The sequence below is a fragment of the Betta splendens genome, chromosome 1, assembly GCF_900634795.4.
Source record: "Betta splendens chromosome 1, fBetSpl5.4, whole genome shotgun sequence".
NCBI classification, from domain to species: Eukaryota; Metazoa; Chordata; class Actinopteri; order Anabantiformes; family Osphronemidae; genus Betta; species Betta splendens.
In genome coordinates, this window is record NC_040881.3 from 19,200,178 (window position 1) to 19,216,279 (window position 16,102).

Sequence of the window (16,102 nt, forward strand, 5' to 3'; positions counted from 1 at the left end):
GATATACTGGAGATAATGCAGAGTGTGTGTTAAACAGGTGACAGGAAACTTATTAATGTGCTTGTCAGTGTAACATTAAGACTATAAGCACAATAAAAAAACAGTAAAAACAGACTAATTATAAGATGTCATTGGAGAAATGTCATCAGCTGCTGTTTCTGTTATATCCATCATTATTATTATTATTATTATTATTATTATTATTATTATATTCTGGCATATGGATAGCATACCCCAATCAAATATATGGGGTTAAGGGTTTTGTTAATAATATTTATAGTTCTAAAGAAGTCAAAATAATTTTGCACAACCTTTAATAAGATGTATCTATTCCTTTTAAATATGGGATAAGAAATGGAAGCGATACGTACGTACTCCAGCACAGAAGGTGGCGGTAATGTACTACCGAATTGTTTGCCAACCGCAAGTAAAAACGAGGAGGAAGATCTGCATTTGCTGTAGCATTAGCATTAGTATTAGCAGGCTGATCACACTCCACCCAGGAGGTGGCGCTGGTGTTAACGTCTCGTTACGAGGCCAAACACCCGGTGGTGAATAGGAACTGCAAGACCGCCAGTTAGCTTAGCTGGTTGCACAACAGTGAGCTTCTCTAATCGTTTTAAGGGCAGGAGTGGCCTTTTGGTAGCCACTGGCTCTCATCCCGTGAGTGGGGCAGCCCGACGAGAAAGGAGACATTGATTTAATATCAGGTACTAGTAGCCGATACTGTGCTGGCTGTTGGTAGCCTATTAGCAACAGCTATCTTAGCCCAAGGCAATTAGTGGCACTGCATCTGAGCACCGCAGAGGTTAATTTATGTGGCGCTGGTGCAGTTGTATGCGATAATACATTGTGAGCTACATTTTCTGTAAACGTCAACAAGAAGCTAAATGCGACCGAACGTTGACATACTAACAAATGGTGTGTGGCTCAAATGGCGTCAGGGTCGTAATTGTCGCTAAATATCCACAAAAGCCTGGGACGGATCCGGACAGTACGGGTTGCGTCTGTGCTGCGCGACGCGTTGGATTAGCCTGTAAGTACAGTGTCATTATAAGGTTAGTAGCTAATCAGGAGCCAAAGCCTGGTCACTTTGAAGAGAACCGGTGGAGATTTTGGCTGTATTTCCACATAAAACGGATGAGAGTGTGTTCGTGGAGCCACCATTTCCATGTTTTAATTAATTTATATTTTATAAAATTAATAATTTAAGTACGTGTATTAAAATGAAACAAATAAAAATATACATTATTACATACAGACTTGAATGAATGAATAAAACTTCACTCATTTAAGTCTATCCTGTCCTAGGGATTTTATTAACAAATATAATCCTAATCCTGTGTGACCTATGCAAACAATTCCTACTGCTTGAATTGAATATTTTTCTTATTTTGCAGAACTCAGATATTCACTCAGCTGCTGAAGTTGCTGTGAGGTGATGTACTCGCACCGGTCTGAGTACAGTGACAGGCGGCCACACAATGACAACAGTACAAGGAAGTGGGATGTCTATGATGATAGAGTGGAAGGAAGTGATAGGAATTACAGAGATGATAGGAATTCCTATCATAGATATGAGGGAGATGGACACAGCAGGGCCGAGAGGGTAAGCAGAAGTCGAGAGTACAGTGATTCACCTAACAGGATGTACAGCAAAGATTCACTGAACAGAGAGTGGAGCAGAAAAAGCCCAGTAAAGAGACGCAACACTTCTCCCCACTGGAGGTCCTCTGAGACCAAAAGGCGAAGGTCTGACAAAAAGTATGACGAGGATTATAGACACAGGCAAGATCATGAGGATAAAACATACAGGCAGTCACCAGAAGGATTCTCTCATATAAATGTATCCAAGGATTTCAAACATACACCACCACATAAAGAAGATGCGAGATATAAGAATACCTATAAAGATTCCAGATACCGGCCTCTCGATGAGGAGCTCATGTACAAGAAACAGCATGATAGTTACAGACCGTTGTCCCCCCATTACAAAGAGAGAGGTCAATATGAGAGGAGCTGGGACTGTTCACAAGGAAGGACATGGTCACAAGATCACTCTAAAGAGGTAAGTCACAAGAAACTCCCTGAATTTCAGCTTGACAGCTAAGTTCTGGTCTATTTCTAACAATAAACCTTCCTCTTTGTTCAACAGAGTCATGTCAAATCCAGAGAGAGGAATGATAGCACTTACGGTGATTATGAAAACCAGTGTGATAACAGAACAAGGTTTCGTTCAAATGGGTCAATTGAACAGGTGTGTTACATCAACTTACACAGCAAAGCTAAAACTATATTCAACAGTTTGGATGAGTGGTTGCTGCGAGTTTCGTTTCATATGTTTACGTTGTCAAATCAGATTGACACAAGATAACAAGTCTGAAAATTGTCTGTTTCCCCATCAGTATTCAACCAGCACTGAAACGAACCGACAAAGTCCTACTGTTCCTGGGCAGAAACCAGCCAAGGGTTTCCAGCGTTTCCTCGATGTGCTCAACAAGGGCGTTAACGTTGCCACGCTCACCAAGATCGTGACTCAAACCTCAGCCGACGCCACTGATCGACCTTGTTCTCCAGTGTCTTTCACAAGCCGTGCTGAAGGTCTGCAGCCTCCTGTTTATGCTGGGAGGCAACAAGGAAGTCAACAAAGTAACTGCCACTGGACTGAGCGCAGGGAAACCCAGAGGCTGGCGTCTCCACAGGCCCACATGTCCTTCAACAGACAGATGAGTCCTTATTGTGAACAAAGGCGTGAGGGAGGACAAAGCTACCTGACTCCATTAGTGGTGGAGAGTATAACCCTGGAACCTGAAGATGAGCACAGGCAGAGACAGATGCAGGGTGTTTTGCAGGCCATTGGCATGGACTTGGGGTCTGATGAACTGGGACAAATGTCACATCGTATTCAGCAGCGGCTTTATGGAAAAAAGAATGAGGACTGGGGTTCCTATCGCGGGGAAAGTGTAGAAAGGGATACGAGGAGAACGCCCTCTCCAAGCCGTCAAAGTAGATCATCTTCAAGCAGATCCAACATGAGCCCACTCACTCAAGACTATTTAAAGAATAAAGACTGTTATAGTGCTGAGAGTGACGTAACCGATCACATTCAAGCTGGTGACTTTTGCCAGAACAGCAGCAGCAGCAGTTCTTTACTAGACGATAGGAAATGTGTAAACAGCTCTCAGGAAAACTCTGCAGCATCACAAGCATTTTCTCCAAGTCCTGCATACACTGTGTCAGAAGCACCTGTCACACCTGTGGTGCCATCATACTCTCCGTTCCCACCAATGACTCCAGCTCTGCCTCCAGTTCTACCTAATTTGCCCCCTCATATTGCCATTGGCATATCTAGGCTTCTGTTGCCTCACCTACCCCCCATCTTCCCGTACCCCCGTATCCCACCTCTAAACTTATTGCCAGGAGTCCTCAATCCAACTCGGCACCTGCTCCCCCAGCAGATCAGTAATATTCGGTCTCCCCTCTTTAACCTGCCAGTCCCAACACAGCCTGTGAATGCAACACAAAAGTCCAAAACACTATCACGGCCGCGGTGTTTGCAGGTTATTGAAACCAATCAAACTGGATGATGACGGATGCATGTGGCGTCTATGTAACTGTGGCTGTTTGTACTTGCCAGAATAGTAAAAGGTGCTGAGCAAAGGGTTGGGCTGTCATTTACACTGTTTAAACCACTAATTGAGTCAAATCAGGAATCAGTGTTGGAAACTTGCTAGAGGCTTTTTGTGAGACCATAAAGAAAAGCTAAGAAATGATAATAAACTAATGGATTGACTTGGCCCTAGAGCTCAGTCTATTATGACATCTCTTCTTTGAAACACTGTCTGGTACTTTACTTTTTGACATATAATTTGGTTTTTAAAATTGTGTTAAATATAAAAAGAATTTAACAGCGTAACATAACTTTTTGTTGAAATGTTCTGTTTTTTTTCTGAGACCTCACCCATACGTGTACAAAGGGCACTGTTGTCATTTAGTGACAGTGAGCATTTAGTCTTCAGCCTAGTTACGCCTACAACATGTGCTGTCATTTTGTTTTGGCTTCACTTGCAGAACATAACTATAAATATTCAACTAATTGTGTTCTGAACCTCTACACAGTAAAGACGACTACAACATTTTCACTGCCTCATGTCTTTGCAGGTTAAGTTTGATTGAGCGGTCCTAGCATTTACAAAGTGTATGAAACTACTATATAACTGCTTGTGTGGAGAAAGGTACTAATTCGTGGGTGAAAGAGAAACCTAATTCATAAAAATACAGAAACCTCAGACGCAAGTTCCCTGTTGTCCTCCGTCCCAGCAGGGGGCGCTGTGAGTAACTAACACTGAACACAGCCCTTCCTCTGTAGAGTTCATGAACGCTTCTGACATAAACGTCTGTCATCGTCCGCCGCTGAAACTTACTAAAACACGGATGTAGCGTTTCTCCCTTCGAGGACCCCGTTTGAAGAGGATCACTGTGCATTAGTCGTTTATTCCACGATGCGACAGAGGAAGGAGCTATAGGTAAATTGTGTGTAGCCTCTAAGCTAAGCTACCTGAACCCAGTGTTTAGTCAGGTCAGCTCGCATTTTAACTTGGATTGTTATGCCATTTTAGACTAAAATGGGGTTTCAACCGGAGCGTTTAGCTGTTGATACATAACGCGTAACATGCTGCATAGACGTTGTTGCTGATAGATCCTCATGTAGCCAGGTGCAGCCTGATCAGATTTACGTATCATATGTAGTGTGTCACAATATGCTCTTCAACCCAAAATTATTTCTTTCTCCTCCACAGTTCGCGAACACAATTCATAAAGTGTACGAACCTGAACCATGCATCATTTTGACAGACGTGATGCTGAGGCCAGACTGCAAGGAGTCATCCACGCCGATCACCAGGCGTGTTTTAACAACAGCGCTGGACACGCGTCAGGAGCGCCTGACTGGGGTGCTTTGGGCACATACCCACGATACTCTGTTAACGAACCGCACGCGAGTATGGGCGTGGACGACGTGGGGTGGGAGCGACCCAGCCCTCGTGCCCAAAACCACCACAGCAAGCATTCGAGCCAGGTGGACGACCCAGATGGAGAACCCCTGGAGATCGATAGCGACGACCCGGAGCTGACCAGGAAGCGCAACGAGCTCAGAGCAATAGAGGAGCGAATTGTGCAGAAGAAAGTTGCCATTGCATTAAAAAATGTCGAGCCATTTGTGACAATGACAATTCCAGGCTTCTGTGATCAGGAGTCCTCTACATATGAAGGTGAAACTCTTCGAAACAGAGTGAATGTAATTCTGCAGCAACGGCAATCTCTCGGTATTCTATCGAAGGTGAGTAGTAGGAGTGGACTGATCCTGTAACCACTGGCCTAATTCAGTCCATAGTGGTTCGATAGCATTGTGCTGTTCACATAATAGCACTTGATGTAGCCATCTCCTATCCCTTTATATTTAGGTCCAGTCACCAAAGAAATCGCCAAGCCTGAGAAAAGAGAGTTTGCTGCAAGAAGACCATCCTCTGAAATGCAGAGTCAAAGCATTAATGAAGAAGAGATGCCCCGATCCCTGTGTTCTACGAACACCTGCAAAGGTTTGTGTGGTTGCAACATGCTGTGTTAAAGTCTCTTAAAGAACTTCTGGAAAGGTTCCTGACGAGAGACTAGACTCACAAACGTTCCTATAATCTACAGCATGATGACATGATGGATGGATGATGTAATAAGGCTGTCAGCGTTGGTCACTACAGTGATACGCCCTGGGTTGACGTGAAAAAAGATCAGAGATCACAGATCCTGTCAACATTCAACTTGTCAAATACCACAAAATTCTAAAGTGTCATTAAGAACAACAGTTATGGAAATTTGTAATGACCATAAAGTTTGTCAGTGAACGCTCTAAAGATCTTTATTTCATGCAAATTTGTCAGATAAGTAAAGGCACAGGTAAATGAACCACTTACACATTTAGTATTGTATTGTGTAAAGGTCACAGGCTTTTTTCCTACAAGCAAAGCAATCGAGTATCATCATAGAAGCCTTTAAAACATTTGAACGGGGCTTTGTCTGTTTGTTGGATTCCAGGTCTTTGATGGCGTTTCCTCAGCCAAGGAGCTGAATAATGCTGATGAGGGCTTCCAGCGCTTCCTCAGCATCCTCAACAAAGGAGTTGACATGGACTTGCTCAGCAGGATAGTCAATGACGACAGCGAGGGGCTCCCGAACATTCATTCTGAGAGGAACAAGCCGAGCAAAAGCCAGCGATCGAACAGCGGCACCTCCCGGCCGAGCCCCAGTCGGGACGGCAGTGGAGAGGACAGGACTGCAACGAGGAGCCGAGAAAGGTCCCACAACGAGGGAGTGTCCCTGCCCTATGAAGACAGGAGGAAGCGTGACGGAGGAGACACCTCTTATGGGTCCAGTAGACGGTCAAAGTCTCCTATGTCGGAGAAGAAGAAGAAGAAAGAAGAAGAAACGAACCTAAAGTTGGACGAGCGGCATGAACATCTGCAGAATGTTCTTAAAACTCTGGGCTTGGACCTAGAAGTGGAAGAGATGAGCAAACTAACAGACCGAACTCAGGAGAGGCTGTACGGGAAGAAGCACGAAATCAGAAATGAGCAGGAGAGGGAGCAGATGGCCTCCTCTTCCTCCTCGTCTTCATCTTGCTGCTCCTCCTATTCCTCAAGATCAACCTCTAGAAGCTGCAGTCCCAGTCCCTCTCGCCACCGTCGCTCCCACAGCAGCGACTCCAGTGACTCCAGAGACTCCAAACCCAGGCTAAAACAAGGAGAGGGCCACCAAGGCAAAGAGCCCCCGAGGCTTGGAGACACAGAGGACAAAGCCTCTGCTTATCCCCATCCCTCATATCACGCGTATCCCCCTCCCCATCCCCCCCCTGGTGCTTTTTCTTCATTTCCAGCTGCACCTTTGCCTCCGTACTCTCAGTCTACTTCTCTCCACAGTGGTGAATGCAGCACCGGCTCACCTTCGTATTGGACTTACAGTCAGGGAGCCCTTCCTGCTCCTTTTTATTCCAGTGGCTTTTCTAACCCACAGAGCACCTACCAACACTTCCCCCCCACTAAGACAGTCTATCCGCAAAACAGTAACTTTCAAGACCATAACTTGCTGGTGAACCCAGACCTGTCTACGAGCGTAGGCCAGAGTGGGTCCACCTCTGGCGCCCGCTGCCTGCAGGCCGTCGGCAGCCGCCCGGCCTCCCAGCGGACGCCGTATATAACGCAGCTGACGGGCACGCGGGCGAAGCGGTACCGCCCGAGCCGCGCGCAGAGGAGATTGGACAGTTGGAGGAGAAAACAACAACAGCTCTACGAAAACCGGAGACAGGAGCCAGTGCCCACCCTGAGAATGCCCAAATCAGCCCAGAAGGGTGAAGCCAAGCCGCTGGAGGAGCTTAAACAGCTAACGGAGGAGGAAATAAAGGCGAACCTGAGGAAAAAGGTTGGTGGACACCTGCTTTCATAAAAAGAGACCTCACTTCCGTTTGCTGCAGAGCTGAAAGAGCTGTGTGTTACATCAAGTAACAAGTGGTGAATAGGTTCATGCAGCGCATGTTCAACATTCTCATTTGCTTCTTTATTTTGACACGTTAATTTGAATCAGCGTCTCTTCTTTTCCAGCTTGAGGCATTTAACCAAATGGCGAGGCAGAAGGTTTCTCAAGCAGCCTCGTCCCAGCTGCTAACGTGAGTAAACTGGTGCATTCTATTAAAAATGTTGCATGATAACACACACACTTACATTGTTTACCCCCAAACTAGATCATCAGAGGATGATTTTGTCCATTTAAATGTCCACATCTGTGAAGTTAAAATGATGCTTCATGGGTTCAAGGGCTTTGATTGGGAATTTGTTGCTCTGTCTCTTTTTCCCGTAGATCTGTGGAGTGTCAAGATTATCTGTGAGCCCCAGAGGATCTTTTGGATTTCACCTTTTAACATTAACGTATTTCATAGTATAGCAGGACTGTCTGAAGCTGCAGTTGCAGATTTGTACTGACTCTTTCTCAGTTTCTAAGACTTAGAAGAATATTCTGTGAATAATTCTTTTTGGCTTTAACTAACATTTCTTCTCTCTCCATTTCCCCATTTGTTACTGTTCTGACTCTGTTTCAAATAATTCTGTATAAATTTCTTTGGACAAAAAACATCTTTTATGCTGTGTTTATTTTTCAGGTGGATCCTGGTGGTAAAGATGATTAGTACTGATGTTCACCCGTTTACACGGTTAAGAAAAGATAAGTTTAAAAAATTTTGGGACCCTCCCATTAATGAGGAAAAAAAACATGCTTGTTGCAGAAATACAGAGATTTGAAAGTGATGTGATAAATCTAAGATGATCAACGGTGATGACCATCAGACATTGTGTGTGAACCATGGTTCAACAGAAGCATTGGTGATAAAATAAATCCAATATTTGTATTCTACAACCTTTTGATGCGATCGGACGTGTTCACCAGGTGTTTTGGCTCCACCTTACAACCTTACAAGCGTGTAATAAAAGGCGTGGAATCTTGTGTAAAATGACATCAAATTAAACCGTCAGGCTCAGTAATATTTATTTAAGCTTTAGTGTGACACAGCAACACAATCACAGCATGATATACAAGACACTGCAGTGCAACGCGCAGAGGCAATGGCTGTTCCACATGAGACACAAACCTGTGTGTAGTTTTACCAACATTGTCTACATTATTGTTGCAAAATAAAATAATAGCCTTGAGCTAAAGCAGAACACAACCTACACAAAGTCACGCAGCAGGACCTGCACCTCTGGAACTGAGAGCAGCAGCATCCGGTAGCTGCTGACATGGTTCTATAAATAGGAGTCAATCGTCTTCCATCTACTTTAGAGTTCATCCTTCTCCTCGCCTTGGCAGTAGCACGCTGCCCTCTGGCTGTTCATGTAGGGTCTGCAGCCCAGAGTCCAGACGGTGTTGAACAACGTGTCTGCTACTGATTCACATGCTGAGGAGAGAAGAGGACACAGTCAGAGACATGATGAGAACAAGGGGAATGGGCTCAGTGGAGGTGAACAACCTTCAACTTTTGACACGAAGCCAAGACTCTTCTTGAGGTCAGAACAGATGCTGTGCAGACACCAGCGGAACTTGGAGTCGCAGCGGTACTTGTTAGAACCGCAGGTGTCGTAGCATATGTCCAGCTGATTGCAGCACTTGGTCATGGCAGGGATGCCCACGTCCATCTAGAGCACAGCAAACGTGGTTAAAGTGTCCATCCATGTCTTTGACAACAAAAAGCAACATGTCAAATGTAAAGGGTTGGGTTTCACACAGTTCAGAAGTCATTATGTTAGTCGTGACTCACGAACCCCTTCTGGAACAGGAAGTCCAAAGAAGTAGGAGCTGCATCCGTCAGGTTCTGGCATCTGGTAGCCAGAACGAGGAAGAGGAGCTTTGCCTGAGAGGAAGGGCAAAGCAGAGCATGAGGCACCGTTTAGGTCATGTTTGAGAGAACAGCTTATCTGAAAACCAGGAAAAACACAGTTAATGATTTTGATTCATATTCCTGAGTCACAGTATGAAACCCGTCTTGTCGTATGGAGGTCACAGTTCATTTCATGGCCCCCTCCCAGGTGATAACAAACATGATGAGTCAAAGACTTATATCAGTAAGTACTAAATATTATTAAGGTACAAGGGTCTCTGCACTAAAAGCCCAAAGAAAAACTTTTAGATTAAACCAGTTTAAACTGTCAACATTTCCTGATTATTATCAGGTAGTAGATATTTTTTCATAGTCCAATAAACAAGCACTTGCAGATATAGATTTTCCTCCGTGAACTTTTTAATAAGTTGCCAATCATCCACAATGATGTAAATAGTATCAAATTAGCATTTTTAAAACTTCAAAATAGGTGATAACAGGAAAACGTACTCCTTCAGTATAAATAATAATAATCTATAACTAATGATATAAATATGAGGACAGTATCAGTCCAGGTAAAGTCCACCTCTAGACATCTTGACCAGCTCACCGTATCTACAGCGGTATTGGCACAATCCATCGCGTCCGCCCATGAACTCCAGCATTGAATCAAAGTAGCCGCTAACAGCTTCAAAGCTGCCTCTGATGGAGTTCAGGCCCCACTCCTCGTCCTCCTGCAGGCCATCGGAGACCGGCCCGGGCGGTGGTGGTGTGGCCGAACCCTCGGCCTCCTGACTGGCAGCACTGTGAATGAACAGGCCCAGCAGGAGGGGAGCCAGAAGAGTCCAGCGGGTCATCCTGGGTCTCAGCACCACGGAGTTGGGCTTTAAGGACTGACAGGGACACACAGGCTGCACTGCACTCACAGCAGCCGCGCTGAAGCTGTGTGTGCTCGCCTGAACTTTGAGCCCCACACACTGATGGCCTCATATGTGGAGGAACAAAGTTCACCTTCTATCTCGTCTTTTTAATGTGAGCTGTTATCATTCTGACTGATTAATCAGATACACAGTTAGCTTGTCGCTAATGACTCAACCCATTTTATTTACATGTTTGATAGAAATAACAAACTCAATATATTTTTTTATATTTAGTTGTAAAATGGTTGTGCTGCCTGCAGTCAGAGTCCCTACATAATATTAATGTGTTTGGTTAATAAAACTATTACTATACTATAATATTTTGGTAAATAAAATTATGTATCATGAAATAAAAAAATCCAGATCATGCAGATTCTCTGTGCCTGCTGCTGTTACGTTACTGCTACAGGGTACGACTACTGTGACTACTGCTTATAGCACTATAAAATGCTAGGGTTGGTTTGATTGATTGATTGATTGATTGATTGATTGATTGATTGATTGATTGATTGATTGATTGATTGATTGATACACTCCCCACTTGTAGAACTATATTCCTTTTCCAATAAATAGATATAATAGTTTGAGTTTCGCATAGCATACATTTACACTTAATATCACCTAAAGCTTAGGATTTACTAACATTACTAACAGCAATGTTCTTTTGCAGTGTAACATTAATCGGGAGGTTGTCTGTATACCACTTTGATTATTTGTCATTGTCAATCAGCCTTATCAATAAGAAACTGCAAAAGTCATTTAATTGAATTATTAATTCGTCTGTGAATTACCAGAGGTGATCTGATTGGGTAGATCAGCTAACGTAGCTACAGTAAAAGGCTTTTTCTGTAAGGGGTAACCTCTCCAAACACATTTCTACTATTTAGACTATTGTGTACAGTTTTTTGTAATTACTTAAAAACATTTTAAAACAACTGCTGGAAGTCCCCCCCCCCCGGCTAATATGTAGTACAGTCCACGGTGACGTTTGCGTCAAACACGGAAATAGAGCGGAATGATGTATTTATGTTTGTAGTCAGTCGAAATGTAGCAGCCACGTGAGTCACCGCGGTCACGCCGTTAGTTAAACACATCTACGTTATAACATGTTAGAAATAAAAGCGTAGTGTGAGCTTGACGGCAGACGGCTCTGCGCATGCGCCGATAGTTAGCTTAGCGTCCGGTGCGTGTTGCTAAAAGCGTTAGCTTCGTTTGCTGTGATACTTTTTACACAGAGCAAACAAAACCCGAAATAATTACAATGGCTTTCGCAAACCTGTTCACGAAGCTGTCCGTCATTAGTGAAGACGTCAAAGGTCCCGGTGAAGCAGCGTTTACCTTCAGGTTTGTGTTTGTCAGCTGTGACGTCAGATGGAACAGTTAATGAGAAAAGCTTCTGCAACTTATTACTGGTGCTGTTTTATAGGAACCAGTGTGGAAATGATGGAAAAAGCAATGCCAGAAAGCGTAAACCCAAGGCCGAACGGAGCGGCCCTTATTGGAAGGTAGGTTAGAGTTTACTTATAGGATGTAATTACTTCATTAGTTTAAGATTGATGTTTCTGTTTGAGCTATTATTACTGTAAATCAATAGAGCTCAAAAGTTTTTGCTGTTGTCACTCCTCAGAAGCAACGTTATCAAGATCACAGAATGGAAACTTTCAATACCACCTCCTATGAGTACTCTGGCTGGAAGGCCATGCATTCCAATTGGCAGAACACTGGCAAAGAACCTGCAAGGATTGGATTTACTACAGAAAACAACCACCAACACAACGCTGACCACACTGACAAGTATCAGAAAGGTCCCAATTATACAACTAAAAATAAATGGAATGTCTGCAACAGTCAGCAACGGGAGAGAGGGAAGACAAAGAAAGGGCAGAAACATCTGAATCATGGGAAGGATAAAAGGAAAAATACAAAGGAAGATGGTCGTCATCAGACAAGAGGGAATTTAAAAAGAGGTGGGAAACATAACAAAGGCACACGGATGAGCAAGGTACATAGCAATACTGTGTTGCAGTTTAAATCATAATCACGCTGTCCTTCTAAATGAAGGAAGAATCTGTTTTGTGAATGTTTATCTTCTCTTCCTAGGATGTTAAAGTCAAATTTGTAAGGTCCATGACAGAAGAATTCAAAGAGCAGAATGCCTTATCATTTGGTGGTCAGTTAATTTGTCGACATCACCTGTGGGGAAGGTGCGTCAAGGTAGGCAGCGCCAACACTAACGAGTTAAAGTTACCTGTGCTGTAGGTTTGAAGCTGTTTTATCAGCGTTTGTGAAGGTAATTTCCCCATTTGATTGGATGCAGGGTGACGACTGCCAGCTGGCGCATATTCAGGGTTGCAACGATCTCCTCAAAGAAGCTTGCAAGTTTTACATTCAGGGATGCTGCACCAAAGGGGAGAGCTGCCCATACATGCACAATATCCTTCAGCTTAACTGCAGCAATGTGGTGCTTCCCGTCAAAGAGCTTTAAGCTGACAGTTGTTTTCCTCAACCAGTTCTCACAGTCCTTTCCCTGCAAGTTCTTCCACAGTAAAGGAAAATGTTATCAAGATGCCTGTTGCAGGTTTTCCCATGAACCACTCAACGAGGTCACTAAAAGACTCTTAGATGAGGTGTGTAACTTTAATCTTAAAGATAAATGGTAAATGCTTTAAATGCAAAGCTATGTGCTGAACGCACAGACGTCTGTTACTGCAGGTGTTAAAGCGGGACACTGAGTATGAGCTTGCCAGCAAAGCTGAGCAGGAGCTGTCAGAACATCCAGCCAAGGCCGACGAATGTGAAATTACAGATACAAACACGGCCTCTGATGTACTAACACAACCTGTGAGGTATGTACACACAAACCTGGCCTGGTCACTGTGATTCAAGTAGCACTCATAAAACCACATGATTTTATTTTTAGGCCTAACTTTTACAACAGCGACCAACTAAATGCTGAGAAGGAAGCTTTGCTGCATCAGGACGATACAGCTTTAAATAACACGGAGGAAACTTGCCCATCCCAGCTTCACAACTCTCCACCTCGTGAATCTGTTCAGGACGAACCAGTTTGTTATTCAGTTGAAGCAGTCCTTGGACGCCAGCATTTCAAACCGTTCCCCAGTTTCATCACAACTCATCTGGGTCAGGACTCTGCCTCTCCCCCTTCATCTGAGTTCACTTCAAAGTCTGTAGACCAAAGTGAAGTTCCTTACTCAGTCAATGCTGTTCTCAGGTCATATAAATCAGCAGAGAATTCCACCATGGGCTACACAGCTTCCCTTCCAGCTTCACAAACTGAATGTGAGGAAGTGACAGAAGTGTCACCCCAACAAGATCACGCTGCTCTGCTTTCACAGACCTGTTCTGATCCTACTCTGGTGTCTGGGGATCAGACAAAGCAAGCGGGCGAAATCCCAGATTCCCCTAAAGCCGAGCAAAGTGTTTCTCATCAAGTTAATTCGGGGTTGTTGCATTTATTTTTACCGAGGGCAGAAAAGTCCTCAAAAAGTAAAAGAGACATTAAAGAAGGCACTCTTCTTCAAGATGTTACATGTTCTCGAGGCAGTAAAGGCAAAAGCCTGACGCCCAAACATGTTACACACCTGAGGCCTCATGTCTCTGCTCAGACGTCTGTACCTCGGGCCTCTGTGAGGCCTATTGCTTCCTCCACATGTTTGTCTCAGTCTAGCATTGGAGTTGCTGTTTCAGCGGAACCTGATACCGGCTCTGATAGGACAGCTGATTCTGGAAACTCTGCCCCTTGCTTTGTTAAAACTGCTGCTGAACCAGACAGAACTTCTACTCGATCCTTCTTGGACCTTTTCGCTGCCCCTCTTCTTCCTGCTCCCGTCCCATCTCAGCCCCAGGCCCATGAATTAGCCTCTGCCTCCTGTTCTCAAGAGTCCAATTGCTCCGTCAGTGTATCTCATTTAACAGACTCCAGACTAAGTGCTGTTGATTCAAACATGTCCCACCAACGTCAGGCAAACATTGATGAAACCTCTCATAGGCCATCGTCTCCTAAATTCACCACTAGTCCTAAAAATAAAAATGGCAAGTCTTTGAATCAATGTGAAGAGTCACCGGTGGATTCAACCTGTGACCCCTGCGATTCCTCCAGTCCAACGTCCTACAAAGGTAGGTGTACTGTATGCATATGCACTTTTGAAAGCTGTACAGCTGACACATCATGGTGTTATTTATCGTTTAGGATCTACAGCAGCACCCGCTACAAATTCAATTTTAAAATCCCTTTTTCTGAGTCTGAAGCCGTACCAGCAGGACGGAGAACCACAGGACGGTCTTCAACTTGGTGGCCCCTCAGGTACAGCTGTTCAGCCTCTCAATGTTACTTATCTTTCATGCACAGTCATCCTAGTAGAACTGACAGTGATAGTTTACTGTTGTAACTACATTACAGGTAGTAAGAAGAACGAAGAAGAAAGCAGCACAGTGTGTGTGTTTAAGACCCAACCAAAGAATACAAGAAAGAAGCAAAAGGTAGGCACTTCACCAGTTGGACAGTATTTTGGTATCTACCTAACTGTAGCACATTAACAGCTGGCAAAAAGGTGGCTCCAGGTTTATAGGTTGTATACTGTAAAATGCTTAAAATCATCAGACTACAGTTTGTGCCCCTCCCTCACTCACACAACCTTTGTTTAAGGCTCCATGTTTTTAATGTTGTATTGTCAAGTTAACACCTCTACAATAGTCTTACATCAGTGAGATAAGTGAAACAGCTGTGCTTTCTCTAACGAGAGCTCGATTCGAACCTCATCTTTACTGTCTTTGCTTCAAACATGGTTTAAATATGTAGACAATGTTTAAGCATATAGCTATTACTGTATGTTATCACATGTAATCCCAATTCTGTATTTTATTCAGTAAATCTTTATCAAAGTTTATTGTTTTTTTTTTTATTATTGTTTATATGACAGTCTTTTCATTTAAAACAAATACTTGGAGACTCATCCTCTGGACAGGATGTGTCCACTCATAACTGATGCCTTTCTGATATTTTGATTTCAGAACCACCAGTCGTGTTCTGAGAAACTGGATGCACACTCGGTGAAGCCCCAGCCCTTCCTCCAGACCCCTCGCACGTCGTTGGAGGCAGCAGGAGGCTCCAGCCTCTGCAGTCCAGCTACCTTTAAACCTGTGGTGGGAAGCTCTGGCACATCCAGCTCACCAAGCGGAGTAGCGACGCCGGCGGTGCAGCATCACACTCCATCCGCACCGAGACGTGGAAGGTGTGTGGATGGACACGAGGCCGTCACACCACTCAAGGATCTTTTTAAGACTTTAGACACAACCGTGTTCCACTTTGGGCAATAAAGTTGTAGTTAGTCTTGTGTTAAATGTCTAATATGATGTACTTCAGCACTAGTGATCAAATTGCATAAATAACAGTAGAGCTTGACTCATTCATAAGATTTTATCAGTGTAATGTTCCTGTGTTTCCCTGCTCATATTTTACATCTGTACCTTCACCACAGGACTTGAATGAATCATGTTTATGCATCAAAAATTGGCTTAAATTTTGACACAAACTTTAAATGGGCAGTTTAGCGGCCACTAACACAATGGTCCTAATTAACTGGCAAATAACTAGTATGCTTTTTACTAAAAGGTAATAAGGTTTGTGCATTTTGCATCTATCATTATGTAAATAATTTTACACATTTTTGTATCCCTAGAAAAATAAAACAATGCACAGAACACTTGTGGGTGCCTGTTGGTAAAAGTTCTTAGAGCTTCTTAAAACTAT

The 16,102-nt window shown here is 43.7% G+C and overlaps 4 protein-coding genes across 7 annotated transcripts; 3 read left to right on the forward strand and 1 right to left on the reverse strand.

Moving 5' to 3' along the window:
• The first annotated feature begins 453 nt into the window (after window positions 1–453).
• Window positions 454–4,138, forward strand: LOC114854340 (cyclin-dependent kinase 12-like). 3 transcript variants are annotated; one of them, XM_029148839.3, is made up of 4 exons: window positions 454–1,058; window positions 1,401–2,068; window positions 2,156–2,257; window positions 2,406–4,138. In XM_029148839.3, the coding sequence occupies exons 2-4, from the start codon at window positions 1,442–1,444 to the stop codon at window positions 3,585–3,587; spliced, it is 1,911 nt and encodes a 636-aa protein (XP_029004672.1). In that variant the 5' UTR covers window positions 454–1,058; window positions 1,401–1,441; the 3' UTR covers window positions 3,588–4,138. The 3 variants fall into 3 exon arrangements, with proteins under 3 accessions (XP_029004672.1, XP_029004578.1, XP_029004496.1); XM_029148745.3 differs by having other exon boundaries at window positions 456–1,036; XM_029148663.3 differs by having other exon boundaries at window positions 457–710.
• Window positions 4,139–4,314: 176 nt separating this feature from the next.
• LOC114854262 (zinc finger protein 318-like) lies at window positions 4,315–8,174 on the forward strand. Its single transcript, XM_029148549.3, has 6 exons — window positions 4,315–4,526; window positions 4,800–5,338; window positions 5,463–5,597; window positions 6,088–7,467; window positions 7,647–7,711; window positions 7,903–8,174. The coding sequence occupies exons 2-6, from the start codon at window positions 4,838–4,840 to the stop codon at window positions 7,928–7,930; spliced, it is 2,109 nt and encodes a 702-aa protein (XP_029004382.1). The 5' UTR covers window positions 4,315–4,526; window positions 4,800–4,837; the 3' UTR covers window positions 7,931–8,174.
• A 384-nt stretch (window positions 8,175–8,558) lies between these two features.
• LOC114854607 (group XIIB secretory phospholipase A2-like protein) lies at window positions 8,559–11,754 on the reverse strand. 2 transcript variants are annotated; one of them, XM_055507444.1, is made up of 5 exons: window positions 11,609–11,754; window positions 10,023–10,216; window positions 9,357–9,445; window positions 9,065–9,230; window positions 8,559–8,992 (listed from the first exon to the last, which is right to left on the reverse strand). In XM_055507444.1, exons 1-5 carry the CDS (start codon window positions 11,629–11,631, stop codon window positions 8,874–8,876), a joined length of 591 nt encoding a protein of 196 aa, XP_055363419.1. In that variant the 5' UTR covers window positions 11,632–11,754; the 3' UTR covers window positions 8,559–8,873. The 2 variants fall into 2 exon arrangements, with proteins under 2 accessions (XP_055363419.1, XP_029005058.1); XM_029149225.3 differs by having other exon boundaries at window positions 10,023–10,305; window positions 11,609–11,733.
• Window positions 11,319–16,055, forward strand: LOC114854197 (uncharacterized). The gene is made up of 11 exons (XM_029148420.3): window positions 11,319–11,676; window positions 11,759–11,837; window positions 11,960–12,334; window positions 12,433–12,546; window positions 12,650–12,764; window positions 12,850–12,959; window positions 13,045–13,178; window positions 13,253–14,469; window positions 14,543–14,656; window positions 14,753–14,832; window positions 15,364–16,055. The coding sequence occupies exons 1-11, from the start codon at window positions 11,594–11,596 to the stop codon at window positions 15,667–15,669; spliced, it is 2,727 nt and encodes a 908-aa protein (XP_029004253.1). The 5' UTR covers window positions 11,319–11,593; the 3' UTR covers window positions 15,670–16,055.
• Window positions 16,056–16,102: the final 47 nt, after the last annotated feature.